We start from the raw sequence: 15417 nt of genomic DNA, 5'->3' as shown, positions 1-15417 counted from the left end.
CAAAGTACGGGAGTGAGAAGAGAACATCAGAAAGGTGCTATTATAACCAGAATCAAACTATGTGTGTGTGTGTGTTTTTTTTTTCGTATAGCAAAGCCACAAAGGGCTATCTTGTCAACCCAACGAGGGGAATCGAACCCCTGATTGCAGTGTTGTAAATCCGGAGACACCACTGTACAAGCGGGGGGAACTACGTGAGTAAGAAAGAAATATCAGAAAGGTGCTATCATAACGAGATTCAAGCTATGGGATTACGAAAGAAACATCAGAAAGGTGCTATCATAACCAGATTGAAGCTATGGAAACAAGAAAATATCAGAAAGGTGCTGTCATAACCAGATTGGAGCTATGGGAGTAAGAAATAAACATCTGAAAGGTGCTATCATAACCAGTATCAAACTACGTGAGTAAGAAAGAAACATAAAAAAGATGCTATCATAACCAGAATCAAACTACGTCAGTGTGTGTGTGTGTGTTTTTTGTTTTTTTTTCGTATAGCAAAGCCACAAAGAGCTATCTCCTCAGCCCAACGAGGGGAATTGAACCCCTGATTTTAGAGTTATAAATCCGGAGACATACCGCTGTACTGGCGTGGGGCACTACGTGAGTAAAAAAGAAACATCAGAAAGTTGCTATCATAACAAGATTCAAGCTATGGGAGTAAGAAAGAAACATCAGAAAGGTGCTATCATAACCATAATCAAACTACGTGTGTGTGTGTGTTTTTTTTCCTATAGCAAAACCACAAAGGGCTATCTTGTCAACCCAACGAGGGGAATCGAACCCCTGATTGCAGCGTTGTAAATCCGGAGACACCACTGTACAAGCGGGGGGCACTACGTGAGTAAGAAAGAAATATCAGAAAGGTGCTATCATAACGAGATTGAAGCTATGGGAGTAAGAAAAACATCAGAATGGTGCTGTCATAACCAGAATCGAACTACGTCTGTGTGTGTGGGTTTTTTTTTTCGTATAGCAAAGCCACAAAGGGCTATCTCCTCAGCCCAACGATCTATCGAACCCCTGATTTTAGCGTTATAAATCCGGAGACATACAGCTCTACTAGCGTGGAGCACTACGTGAGTAAGAAAGAAACATCAGAAAGGTGCTATCATAACCAGATTCAAGCTACGTGGGTAAGAAAGAAACATCAGAAAGGTGCTATCATAACCAGATTGAAGCTATGGAAACAAGAAAATATCAGAAAGGTGTTGTCATAACCAGATTGAAGCTATGGGAGTAAGAAAAACATCAGAAAGGTGCTGTCATAACCAGAATCGAACTACGTCAGTGTGTGTGTGTTTTTTTTTCGTATAGCAAAGCCACAAACGAGGGGAATCGAACCCCTGATTTTAGAGTTGTAAATCCGGAGACATAACGCTGTACTGGCGTGGGGCACTACGTGAGTAAAAAAGAAATATCAGAAAGTTGCTATCATAACCAGATTCAAGCTATGGGAGTAAGAAAGAAACATCAGTAAGGTGTTATCACAACCAGATTCAAACTACGGGAGTAAGAAACAAACATCAGAAAGGTGTTATCACGACCAGATTGAAACTACGGGAGTATGAAAGAAACATCAGTAAGGTGTTATCACAACCAGATTCAAACTACGGGAGTATGAAAGAAACATCATAAAGGTGCTGTCATAACCAGATTGAAGCTATGGAAACAAGAAAATATCAGAAAGGTGTTGTCATAACCAGATTGAAGCTATGGGAGTAAGAAAAACATCAGAAAGGTGCTGTCATAACCAGAATCAAACTACTTGAGTAAGAAAGAAAAATCAGAAAGGTGCTATCACGAGCAGAATCAAACTACGGGAGTAAGAAAGAAACATCACAAAGGTGTTATCACGACCAGAATCAAACTACGAGAGTAAGAAACAAACATCAGAAAGGTGTTATCACGACCAGATTAAAACTATGGGAGTATGAAAGGAACATCAGTAAGGTGTTATGACAACCAGATTCAAACTACGGGAGTAAGAAAGAAACATCAAACAGGTGCTATCATAACCAGAATCAACTTATGGGAGAAAGAAAGAAAGAAACATCAGAAAGGTGCTATCAGAACCAGATTCAAGCTATGGGAGTAAAAAAAAAATATCAGAAAGGTGCTATCATAACCAGATTCAAGCTATGCGAGTAAAAAAGAAACATCAGAGAGGTGTTATCACAACCAGATTCAAACTATGCGAGTAAAAAAGAAACATCAGAGAGGTGTTATCACAACCTGATTCAAACTACGGGAGTAAGAAAGAAACATCAGAAAGGTGTTATCACGACCAGAATCAAACTACGGGAGTAAGAAAGAAACATCAAAAAGGTATTATCACGACCAAATTCAAACTACGGGAGTAAGAAAGAAACATCAAAAAGGTATTATCACGACCAAATTCAAACTACGGGAGTAAGAAAGAAACTTCAGAAAGGTATTATCACAACCAGATTCAAACTACAGGAGTAAGAAAAGAACATCAGAAAGGTGCTATCATAACCAGAATCGAACTACGTCTGTGTGTGTGGGTTTTTTTTTTTCGTATAGCAAAGCCACAAAGGGCTATCTCCTCAGCCCAACGATCTATCGAACCCCTGATTTTAGCGTTATAAATCCGGAGACATACAGCTCTACTAGCGTGGAGCACTACGTGAGTAAGAAAGAAACATCAGAAAGGTGCTATCATAACCAGATTCAAGCTACGTGGGTAAGAAAGAAACATCAGAAAGGTGCTATCATAACCAGATTGAAGCTATGGAAACAAGAAAATATCAGAAAGGTGTTGTCATAACCAGATTGAAGCTATGGGAGTAAGAAAAACATCAGAAAAATGCTGTCATAACCAGAATCGAACTACGTCAGTGTGTGTGTGTGTTTTTTTTTCGTATAGCAAAGCCACAAACGAGGGGAATCGAACCCCTGATTTTAGAGTTGTAAATCCGGAGACATAACGCTGTACTGGCGTGGGGCACTACGTGAGTAAAAAAGAAATATCAGAAAGTTGCTATCATAACCAGATTCAAGCTATGGGAGTAAGAAAGAAACATCAGTAAGGTGTTATCACAACCAGATTCAAACTACGGGAATAAGAAACAAACATCAGAAAGGTGTTATCACGACCAGATTGAAACTACGGGAGTATGAAAGAAACATCAGTAAGGTGTTATCACAACCAGATTCAAACTACGGGAGTATGAAAGAAACATCATAAAGGTGCTGTCATAACCAGATTGAAGCTATGGAAAGAAGAAAATATCAGAAAGGTGTTGTCATAACCAGATTGAAGCTATGGGAGTAAGAAAAACATCAGAAAGGTGCTGTCATAACCAGAATCAAACTACTTGAGTAAGAAAGAAAAATCAGAAAGGTGCTATCACGACCAGAATCAAACTACGGGAGTAAGAAAGAAACATCACAAAGGTGTTATCACGACCAGAATCAAACTACGAGAGTAAGAAACAAACATCAGAAAGGTGTTATCACGACCAGATTAAAACTATGGGAGTATGAAAGGAACATCAGTAAGGTGTTATGACAACCAGATTCAAACTACGGGAGTAAGAAAGAAACATCAAACAGGTGCTATCATAACCAGAATCAACTTATGGGAGAAAGAAAGAAAGAAACATCAGAAAGGTGCTATCAGAACCAGATTCAAGCTATGGGAGTAAAAAAAAAATATCAGAAAGGTGCTATCATAACCAGATTCAAGCTATGCGAGTAAAAAAGAAACATCAGAGAGGTGTTATCACAACCTGATTCAAACTACGGGAGTAAGAAAGAAACATCAGAAAGGTGTTATCACGACCAGAATCAAACTACGGGAGTAAGAAAGAAACATCAAAAAGGTATTATCACGACCAAATTCAAACTACGGGAGTAAGAAAGAAACATCAAAAAGGTATTATCACGACCAAATTCAAACTACGGGAGTAAGAAAGAAACTTCAGAAAGGTATTATCACAACCAGATTCAAACTACAGGAGTAAGAAAAGAACATCAGAAAGGTGCTATCATAACCAGATTCAAGCTATTGGAGTACGAAAGAAACATCACAAAGGTGCTATCATAACCAGAATCAAACTACGTGTGTGTTTTTTTTCGTATAGCAAAGCCACAAAGGGCTATCTTGTCAACCCAACGAGGGGAATCGAACTCCTGATTTCAGCGTTGTAAATCCGGAGACACCACTGTACTAGCGGGGGGCACTACGTGAGTAAGAAAGAAACATCAGAAAGGTGCTATCATAACCAGATTCAAGCTATAGGAGTAGGAAAGAAACATCAGAAAAGTGTTATCATAACGAGATTCAAGCTATGGGATTACGAAAGAAACATCAGGAAGGTGCTATCATAACCAGATTCAAGCTACGTGAGTAAGAAAGAACCATGAGAAAGATGCTGTCACAACCAGATTGAAGCTATGGAAACAAGAAAATATCAGAAAGGTGCTGTCATAACCAGATTGAAGCTATGGGAGTAAGAAAAACATCAGAAAGGTGCTATCATAACCAGATTCAAGCTATAGGAGTAGGAAAGAAACATCAGAAAAGTGTTATCATAACGAGATTCAAGCTATGGGATTACGAAAGAAACATCAGGAAGGTGCTATCATAACCAGATTCAAGCTACGTGAGTAAGAAAGAACCATGAGAAAGATGCTGTCACAACCAGATTGAAGCTATGGAAACAAGAAAATATCAGAAAGGTGCTGTCATAACCAGATTGAAGCTATGGGAGTAAGAAAAACATCAGAAAGGTGCTGTCATAACCAGAATCAAACTACGGGAGTAAGAAAGAAAAATCAAAAAGGTGCTATCATAACAAGAATCAAACTATGGGAGTAAGAAAGAAACATCAAAAAGGTTTTATCATAACCAGATTAAAGCTATAAGAGTAAAAAAAATATCAGAAAGGTGCTATCAAAACCAGATTCAGGCTAATGGAGTAAAAAAAATATCAGAAAGGTGCTGTCGTAAGCAGATTCAAGCTATGCATGTAAAAAAAGAAACATCAGATAGGTGCTATCATAACCAGATTCAAGCTATGGAAGTAAGAAAGAAACATCAGAAAGGTGCTATCAGAATCACATTCAAGCTATGGGAGTAGGAAAGAAACATCAGAAAGGTGGTACCATAACCAGATTCAAGCTTCGGGAGAGAGAAAGAAACATCAAAAAGGTGCTATCAGAACCAGATTCAAGCTACGGGAGAAAGAAAGAAACATCAAAAAGGTGCTACCATAACCAGATTCAAGCTACGGGAGAAAGAAAGAAACATCAAAAAGGTGCTATCATAACCAGATTCAAGCTACGGGAGTAAGAAAGAAACATCAGGTAGGTGCTATCATAACCAGAATCAAACTACGTGAGTAAGAAAGAACCATCAGAAAGGTGCTGTCATAACCAGATTGAAGCTATGGAAACAAGAAAATATCAGAAAGGTGTTGTCATAACCAGATTGAAGCTATGGGAGTAAGAAAAACATCAGGAAGGTGCTATCATAACCAGAATCAAACTACGTGAGTAAGAAAGAACCATTAGAAAGGTGCTGTCATAACCAGATTGAAGCTATGCAAACAAGAAAATATCAGAAAAGTGCTGTCATAACCAGATTGAAGCTATGGGAGTAAGAAATAAACATCTGAAAGGTGCTATCATAACCAGAATCAAACTACGTGAGTAAGAAAGAAACATAAAAAAGATGCTATCATAACCAGAATCAAACTACGTCAGTGTGTGTGTGTGTTTTTTTTTCGCATAGCAAAGCCACAAAGAGCTATCTCCTCAGCCCAACGAGGGGAATCGAACCCCTGATTTTAAAGTTGTAAATCCGGAGACATACCGCTGTACTGGCGTGGGGCACTACGTGAGTAAAAAAGAAACATCAGAAAGTTGCTATCATAACAAGATTCAAGCTATGGGAGTAAGAAAGAAACATCAGAAAGGTGCTATCATAACCAGATTCAAGCTATGGGAGTAAGAAAGAAACATCAGAAACGTGCTATCATAAACAGAATCAAACTACTTGAGTAAGAAAGAAAAATCAGAAAGGTGCTATCACGACCAGATTCAAACTACGGGAGTATGAAAGAAACACCAGAAAGGTGCTATCAGAACCAGATTCAAGCTATGGGAGTAACAAAAATATCAGAAAGGTGCTATCATAACCAGATTCAAGCTATGCGAGTAAAAAAGAAACATCAGAAAGGTGTTATCACAACCAGATTCAAACTACGGGAGTATGAAAGAAACATCAGAAAGGTGTTATCACAACCAGATTCAAACTACGGGAGTAAGAAGGAAACATCAAAAAGGTATTATCACGACCAGATTCAACTACGGGAGTAAGAAAAGAACATCAGAAAGGTGCTATCATAACCAGATTCAAGCTATTGGAGTACGAAAGAAACATCACAAAGGTGCTAACATAACCAGAATCAAACTACGTGTGTGTGTGTTTTTTTTTCGTATAGCAAAGCCACAAAGGGCTATCTTGTCAACCCAACGAGGGGAATCGAACTCCTGATTTCAGCGTTGTAAATCCGGAGACACCACTGTACTAGCGGGGGGCACTACGTGAGTAAGAAAGAAACATCAGAAAGGTGCTATCATAACCAGATTCAAGGTATGGGAGTAGGAAAGAAACATCAGAAAGGTGCTATCATAACCAGATTCAAGGTATGGGAGTAGGAAAGAAACATCAGAAAGGTGTTATCATAAGGAGATTCAAGCAATGGGATTACGAAAGAAACATCAGGAAGGTGCTATCATAACCAGAATCAAACTACGTGAGTAAAAAAGAACCATGAGAAAGATGCTGTCAGAACCAGATTGAAGCTATGGGAGTAAGAAAAACATCAGAAAGGTGCTGTCATAACCAGAATCAAACTACGTAAGTAAGAAAGAAAAATCAAAAAGGTGCTATCACAACCAGAATCAAACCACGTAAGTAAGAAAGAAAAATCAAAAAGGTGCTATCACGACCAGAATCAAACTACGGGAGTAAGAAAGAAAGATCACAAAGGTGTTATCACGACCAGAATCAAACTACGGGAGTAAGAAAGAAAGATCACAAAGGTGTTATCACGACCAGAATCAAATTACAGGAGTAAGAAACAAACATCAGAAAGGTGTTATCATAACCAGATTCAAGCTACGGGAGTAAGAAAGAAACATCAGAAAGGTGCTATCATAACCAGAATCAAACTACGGGAGTAAGAAAAAAACATCAGAAAGGTGCTATCATAACCAGATTCAAGCTATGCGAGTGAAAAAGAAACATCAGAAAGTTGCTATCATTACAAGATTCAAGCTATGAGAGTAAGAAAGAAACATCAAAAAGGTGCTATCATAACCAGAATCAACTTATGGGAGAAAGAAAGAAAGAAACATCAGAAATTTGCTATCATATCCAGATTCAAGCTATGGGATTAAGAAAGAAACATCAGAAAGGTGCTATCCTAACCAGATTCAAGCTATGGGATTAAGAAAGAAACATCAGAAAGGTGCTATCATAACCAGATTCAAGCTACGGGGGTAAGAAAGAAACATCAAAAAGGTGCTATCACGACCAGATTCAAACTACGGGAGAAAGAAAGAAACATCAAAAAGGTGCTATCATAACCAGATTCAAGCTATTGGAGTAAAAAAGAAAATCAGAAAGGTGCTATCATAACCAGATTCAACCTATGGGATTAAAAAAGAAACATCAGAAAGGTGCTATCATAACCAGATTCAAGCTATGGGATTAAGAAAGAAACATCAGAAAGGTGTTATCATAACCATATTCAAGCTATGGGATTAAGAAAGAAACATCAGATAGGTGCTATCATAACCAGATTGAACCTATGGGATTAAGAAAGAAACATCAGAAAGGTGCTATCATAACCAGATTCAAGCTATGGGATTAAGAAAGAAACATCAGAAAGGTGCTATCATAAGCAGATTCAAGCTATGGGAGTAAGAAAGAAACATCAGAAAGGTGCTATCATAAGCAGATTCAAGCTATGGGAGTAAGAAAGAAACATCAGATAGGTGCTATCATAACCAAATTCAAGCTACGGGAGTAAGAAAGAAACATCAGAAAGGTGCTATCACGACCAGATTCAAACTACGTGAGTAAGAAAGAAACATCAAAAAGGTGCTATCATAACCAGATTCAAGCTTCGGGAGAAAGAAAGAAACATCAGAAAGGTGCTATCATATCCAGATTCAAGCTACGGGAGTAAGAAAGAAACATAAAAAAAGGTGTTATCATAACCATATTCAAGCTATGGGAGTAAGTAAGAAACATCAAAAAAGGTGATATCATAACTAGATTCAAGCTACGGGAGTAAGAAAGAAACATCAGAAAGGTGCTATCACGACCAGATTCAAACTACGTGAGTAAGAAAGAAACATCAAAAAGGTGCTATCATAACCAGATTCAACCTATGGGATTAAGAAAGAAACATCAGAAAGGTGCTATGATAACCAGATTCAAGCTATGGGAGTGAAAAAACATCAAAAAGGTGCTATCATAACCAGATTCAAGCTATGGGAGAGTAAGAAAAAAACATCAGAAAGATGCTATCATAACCAGATTCAAGCTCGAGTTCCAACCTATAATTTCGTTAGATATAAGATTGAGAGACTTGGAGAGAAAAGACACAGGCTTTCAAAATGATAGGTGGCAAATATTGAAGAATGTTAGGGCTGTCAGACATTCAATTGTGAATGAATTTATTGGTGACATCAGTTTCATTAGAACGACTAAACGATGCCAACATTGAATCAAAAGAAACGTCTTCTGTGATGCCTACATCATCTGAACTGGACCACTAACCAATGAAAATGTATACTGTGGTCAGATGAACCACGTTTCAAATTGTTTTGCGATGACGGTAAGATTAGGGTGTGGTGATGACCCATTAAAATCATGGACCCATCTTCCATAGTCCTCTTTGTTCAAGGTTTTCGTTAGATATACAATAAAGCATAGTTTTGATAAATTTCATTACGTAGTTCTATATAGAGTTTATACGTTGTGTATGCAGTTTAATTGTTTTACTATACTTTCATAATGTTGTTGACGTCATATTTCTCGGAGCTCTAACTTTTTCTCGTTGTGTGTAATATTGTTGCCACTAGAAAGTTCCAGACCTCAGTCGGAATATTTATAAACAGGCGTCCAACAATCCTCTGGCAACAAACCACAACACAGTGGAAGCAGAAATTCAGTCATCCTTTTCATGCAACCTCCCGTTCAGTGGAAGTCCACCCCGTCTTAATACGTACTGGAAACATAGTAATCTGTATACCACGACTGACATTGTGAAACATTGACCCTTCAGCCGCTGTCTCCTTTCTTCTTCGGCCCGTGTGGTTAAGGCGCTCAGGTTTGAATCCCTGTCGCATCAAACGTGCTCGTCCTTACAGCCGTGGGGCAGAATTTCTAACCGGTTTTCACAAAACTTGTAACTGGTCCTTGTCAGAGTTAGTTGTAAACATGTGTATAAATGTGTAATAATAAGCAAGACTTCGGATCGGCATAGTCAGGTGGTTAGGGTGCTCGACTCGTAATCTGAAGGTCACGGGTTCGAATCTCCGTTACACTAAGCATGTTCTATTTTTCATCCATGGGAGCGTTGTAACGTCACGGTCAATCCCACTATTCGTTGCGAAAACAATCGCCAAAGAGTTTGTGGTGATGACTAGCTGCCTTCCCTCCAGTCTTACACTGATATATAAGGGACGGCTAGCACAGATAGCCCTTATGTGGCTTGGCGCGAAATTCAAAACCAAACAAACCTTCCTTCTTCAACCAGAAAAGTCCCATAAGCACTATCTGGCACCAGCTAATGAAAATGGATTTTTTCGGGTCCCCAACATCTAATTCTAGGCATTAGATTTACGGATCCCCTGCCCCCTTAAGGACACTAATTTTGTCATCACTCAGACCTCGGTTTTTATTTTTGCTTTTAGCCCAACTTCTCGCTGCTTAACGTTGTACATCACGCTTCTTCACGTTAAATCTCCCAAGTTCTTCTAAAACATGAGCAGGGTGAAGAGAAAGTACTTTTTTCGGAATACCCCCCAAGTTATATTTGGCATCAAACCTTGTTTATATACAGACCCCATTTAACTGTTGTTAACGACCATACCAAATACAATTAACTATTGTTAACGACCATACCAAATACAAGTAAACACGAAATGATATTTTATTCAACAAGATGCCCATTCGCCACAATACCAAAAGTAAGACTTTTCTCAAAACGCGATACCTGAACTCATGGCCTATTTTTATTTTCACCACCCCACTGTTCCATAAGTTGTTACCACTCCCTACATGTGATCAAAAACTTAGTCTGGGAGCTTTATTTAGATTTTGTGGTGATTTTCTTAACACAGTGTGAAAAGGTAACTGGGTTATTTTATATAATATTTGAGAACTGTTGGCTTTCAATTAGTATATTTCCAGACAGAAACTGAAATTGGGCAAATTGTCTGATAGAATTCCACTAGGTTCGGCAACATTTTATGACGAAAAATTGGTAACAGTGAAACCAGCCGACCAAAAGCATTTATCGCCACAAGAGATTGCCCATCTGTTTGTCGAATTTTACGTAAAGCTGCTACAGGGCTATTTACACTACCCGTCCCAGATTTAAGAGTGATAGACTAGAAGGAAGGCAGATAGTCAACGCCATCCACTGGTAACTCTTGAGCTAGTCTTTACCTATGAAAAGTGGGGTTGACCATCCACATACAGCGCCTACAACGCTAAAAGAGTGAATATGTTCGGTGACGGGATTCGAACCAAAGACCCGAAAGTTGTAAACTGAGCGCCCTAATCAACAGAATGGCTGTGCGGAACGTGATCAACACATTACGTCTCACACCTCAGACCTCTTGTTTTGAAGGCTGTCGTTCGAGTGAAACAATAGCTGTCGACTAATGAACACAGAGGTAACTGTGTCAAACTCTAATGGACAGCAACAGAACTATTCAATCAATAACCGAATTAGCTTTCATGTTAAAGTGTTAAGTAAGTCTGTTATGATCAGGCCTGACGAGAGAGGGAGTAGGGGGCTACATTCCCGGGAAAATATGTGATAAAGAATAATTTATTATCATTTTCATAATGTACTTAAGGGAAAATCGCAGTACTGCGGGAAATCGATTTACCTCCAAAAATACCTTTTTTATCCAAAAAATATAAATTCTCAAAACATTTAGCTTCCACCCACCTGAAAAGTTCTTCATACGCCCTTGAATGTACCATGAAGTTATGAAAACTCCAATAAGGGGCCTGGTGACATAACCGTCCCTTGGGTCCGACTTTCCTCACGACGCTCTTGGTCATGATGTAAAGTGTTTTTTATTTTAAAGTTTTAAGTAAGACTGTTGTGATGCAAAATATTTTTGAAAACTTTCTCAAGAAAACCGGGAAATGGCATGCAACAGATGTGTCAGTAAATGAATTATTTTCACAATATCGATTTTTATATATATTCCAAAATATAGGAAATGACTCGCTAAGATTTAACTTCGCACACGGTTATTCGATAACCACTCTGTATCGAGTTTTTATGTTATTTATGCAAAGGTTGTTAAGAATCCGTTGTTAAACATTTCTTAAAATAGATTTTCTTTTGCTTCAAAGTAGTAGTTCCAATATGAACTTTGGTTGTACATTCAGTAATCACATTTTACAATATAAATACTTTTAAATCCTTCCGCGGTGGCTCAGCGATAAGCCTGAAGGGTTATAGCGCTAAAAACTAAATTTCGATATCCGTAGTTGACACAATACAAATAGTCAATTGTGTAGCTTTGCGCTTAACAACAAGCAAACAACTAAACAATTACCAGGAAAACTTACCTCTTCATTAAATACTGTTCTTACATCAATAAAACGTATCATTGTACAACACTGTAACGAGCTAATGCTTGTTACAATACGACAAAATGATATTAACGTTTCATATACACATTACTCTTGCAAAATTTAAGTTTCCACAAATGAATACAATGAAGCCAGGTTTGAGTGCCAAAATTTGAAGCATCAGAAACTAATAGGCCTGATATTCATTTGCGCTTTAGAGAAAAGCCACACTTGGTTATCTCTTGTGTTTACCGGTGGTGGGGAGTCGAACGCTGGATTTTAGCGTTATAATATCCCTACAACTTACCGCCGCTCTACGGTCTCTCAATCGTAATACAACTTATATTAGTTAAAGTGTAAATGATTTTACTGATTTCAGTTAGGTATGCGAGACTGTCCAGTTCGTCATTGCGTCACTGCATGGTGCGCACCAGAACTGCTCAGTACGAAATAAAACCAACGGTTTCCAGCTCATCAAAAAATAAAAAAGAAAGAAAGAGAGAGAGACAGAAAGAAAATATTTTGATATCGAAATATAACAGTAATTAATAAAAAATATATACGTAATTACATAAACCAATTTAACACTCTTTTCTTACCTAAATACACCATTTTCTTTGGTTGCATATTAGTTACCATCTGAGTCGATAGACTTGGGTGTGGTTTCTCTGCAAGACAAAGACCATGTTAAATATTTCCTTAACACCTTTTCGCAGTATCTTATAATGTAAAATATCAAGCACTATATTTATAAATACTGCTTAAATGTGATTTCACATAATAGTTTATCACTTATTCACAATATTAATTTTGTTCGCAAACAATCGTAAGTACTTTGGTTCGATACAAGTGTGCTTTAAGAAAAGAAAAGTTTATGGCTTTTTTAGCAACAGATCAAATTATAGTTTGTTTTTTGTTCGGCAGTGGCATAATTTTACGAAAATAGTTTGTGAACTGACTGACATGTGGTTATTGAAGCGAAACAAAAAGTCAGCTTCTAGGAGTTCTACATGAAAAGATTAAACATTCACCTGTTTAAAGAGAATTAGTGCTTAAGACTGTTGACAGAGCACATCAAACTAACAAATACACTGTTACTTACCGGTATTAAAAAGAAATGTCGCAAAAAAAGGAGTTAATTAGAAACCTACAGTACCTTCTTTTTTGTCTTTTTTACAGGTGTTTCTTAGTTTCATTTTCCTACTCAAATATCAAATATATTTACGTATACAACTAGGCTTGGCTTTTTAAATTTTAATAACAATTAAAATGAAAATATACTGAATGAAGTCTTACCGACAACGCTAGCATGACACGCCCTACAAAAACATTGGAGAATGGAACTCTTCACCTTGTCTATCATTAAAACAGTGCCCACCATTTTGTTTTATATAAATTTTAGCAATTTTATCACTGAAGAATATCAAACAAACTCTTCACAATTTACAAAGAACGTTAAAAAATCAAAATGGCAAAGCTACCAGGACATGAGTATTGTTTCTTTGCGAGACTCGGTTGTCTTGTAATAAAAGCCGAAACCCCAACCTCGTCACGTATGAGATCAAGTTATGACTCCTAGCGGCGACTGACTGCTGTGAACGAATCAGACGGTCTCGAATTAGCTTATCGATCGGTCCGTATCCAACTGGAAAAAAATGGGTAGGTTAGAGATTATTTCAGAAGAGGGCAGACGTTCAGACAGTAATAAACGGATGGATGGATATAATCTTATTTTTATCAACACAATTCACATAGCAACGACATGTCTGTGCATACAACAACAAAAATACACCCGTTTCAAAATGTAGAATATAAACTTCGTTTTATAAATGATACAAGAATAATAGGAATAGACCTGACTCCACGTTAAAAACTTAACGTTGTTATGAAACTCGTACCGCTTTGTGCTCGTGGCGACAGTATTGAAATTGTTATTGAAATAATTACGTAAAAAAGAAGCGTGACTATTTTCGTTCTAATTCGGGAAAACTGCTGTAAAAAATAAATAGAAACACCGCAAAGCTCTCAGATAATTATAACAGTTGTTTTTTTTTTTTAGTTTTTAGCAATATTGCGAATAAAAAACACTAGCTTCATATATCCTATTAGTATTATCAATTTGAACAGAGTATTAAAACTGAATATTCAAGAAAGCTAGGCCAGGTGGGTTAAGGCGTTCGCCTCGTAATCTGAGGATCGCAGGTTCGAATTCCCGTCGTACCAAACATCCTCGCCCTTTCAATTACTATTTATTAGCTCATTAAATACTACACACTTTATTATTATTATAAAAGTATTGGAGCAAAAAAATAGAAAAGGGTGTTTTTTGTAGAACATTGTTTGAGGAATACTGTATCAGCCCTTACACTCGTTTCTAACTGTACTATTTTTACATATTTTATATCGTATATTAGATGAATTAACTATTGCGTAAATAACAATTAGAATAAACTGTTATTAGTTGTTTTAATACTGAAATAAAAAGGTGTGTTTGACTTTTTCTAAAACCTCACAGTTGTAACAGATTTACTGTTGTACATTTAGTTTAGTGTCTACGTTTATTTCTGTATATTTTTCTTTTTTGCATGTGTCGCATATTCTTGACCGTGTGTTACGCAAGTCTCACCTGTTTTTTTTTTACATTTGTAGAAAGTTCTTGAGCGCAAGAATCAACACTATACTATGTGTGTATGTAATACTAGTGACTGACAGTATCGTTGTCAAGAGAACGTTGATGAATGTATTAGAGTTTCACATGATTGGTATATAAAGACCGATGCGTTGAGAGAGGTATAGAATTATTATTACTGCACAGCTACAGTCAGTGTGCTATAGGCTTCGAAAGCTATAATTATGATTAACTCTCATTAATCGGAAAACTACAGAATTTGACCAGGAACGTTTATAGATTTCGAACATTACAAGCCTTTCAACTTTAGTGAATTACTTCGTATGTTATTACTTATACGAGGACATTAAATATCTTCATCGGTAAAATATCAGCTTATAAGTGGTTTTAGGCCAACCAAGCTAGCTTGCTTAAGTGTAATGTGACAATATCAACTCAGATTTTATTTGCTCCTTGTGGACCTGGGTAATCTATAAAATACTCTGTTGTTTATTTTGTTTTGAATTTCGCGCAAAGCTACACGAGGGCTATCTGCGCCAGCTGCCTCTAATTTAGCGGTGTAAGACTAGAGGGAAGGCAGCTAGTCATCACCACCCACTGCGAACTCTTGGGCTACTCTTTTACCAACGAATAGTAGGATTAACCCTCACATTATAACGCCCCCCACGACTAAGAGGGCGAACATGTTTGGTGCGACGGGGATTCGAACCCGCAACCTTTGGATTACGAGTCGAGTGCCTTAACTACCTGGCCATATTCTGTTTTAGACCGGATATAGAACTCAGTATTGTTTGTAATGCTCTTGTGTATGAACCATTATTCGTAATAATTATTAGTAATAACTGTTATTAAAAACTGTATCGTTTGTTTTGTTTTAAGGCCCGGCATGGCCTAGCGCGTTAAGGCGTGCGCTTCGTAA

At 37.5% G+C, this 15417-nt stretch overlaps 1 protein-coding gene across 1 annotated transcript in view; it reads right to left on the bottom strand.

The window, feature by feature from the left end:
- The window catches only part of LOC143254051 (stathmin-1-A-like), a 30570-nt gene extending 17170 nt beyond the window's left edge, over window positions 1–13400 (bottom strand). Inside the window, exons 1-2 of the mRNA XM_076508790.1 lie at window positions 13166–13400; window positions 12469–12537 (exon numbers count right to left, since the gene is read on the bottom strand). Of these exons, the coding sequence (XP_076364905.1) occupies window positions 12469–12537; window positions 13166–13250 (154 nt within the window). The 5' untranslated portion in view covers window positions 13251–13400. The remainder of the gene's footprint in view (window positions 1–12468; window positions 12538–13165) is intronic.
- Window positions 13401–15417: the final 2017 nt, after the last annotated feature.

Source organism: Tachypleus tridentatus, chromosome 6, assembly GCF_004210375.1.
Source record: "Tachypleus tridentatus isolate NWPU-2018 chromosome 6, ASM421037v1, whole genome shotgun sequence".
In the NCBI taxonomy this organism is placed as follows: Eukaryota; Metazoa; Arthropoda; class Merostomata; order Xiphosura; family Limulidae; genus Tachypleus; species Tachypleus tridentatus.
Note: the sequence above shows the minus strand (reverse complement) of the source record. Positions and strands in the feature narration are given on the sequence as shown.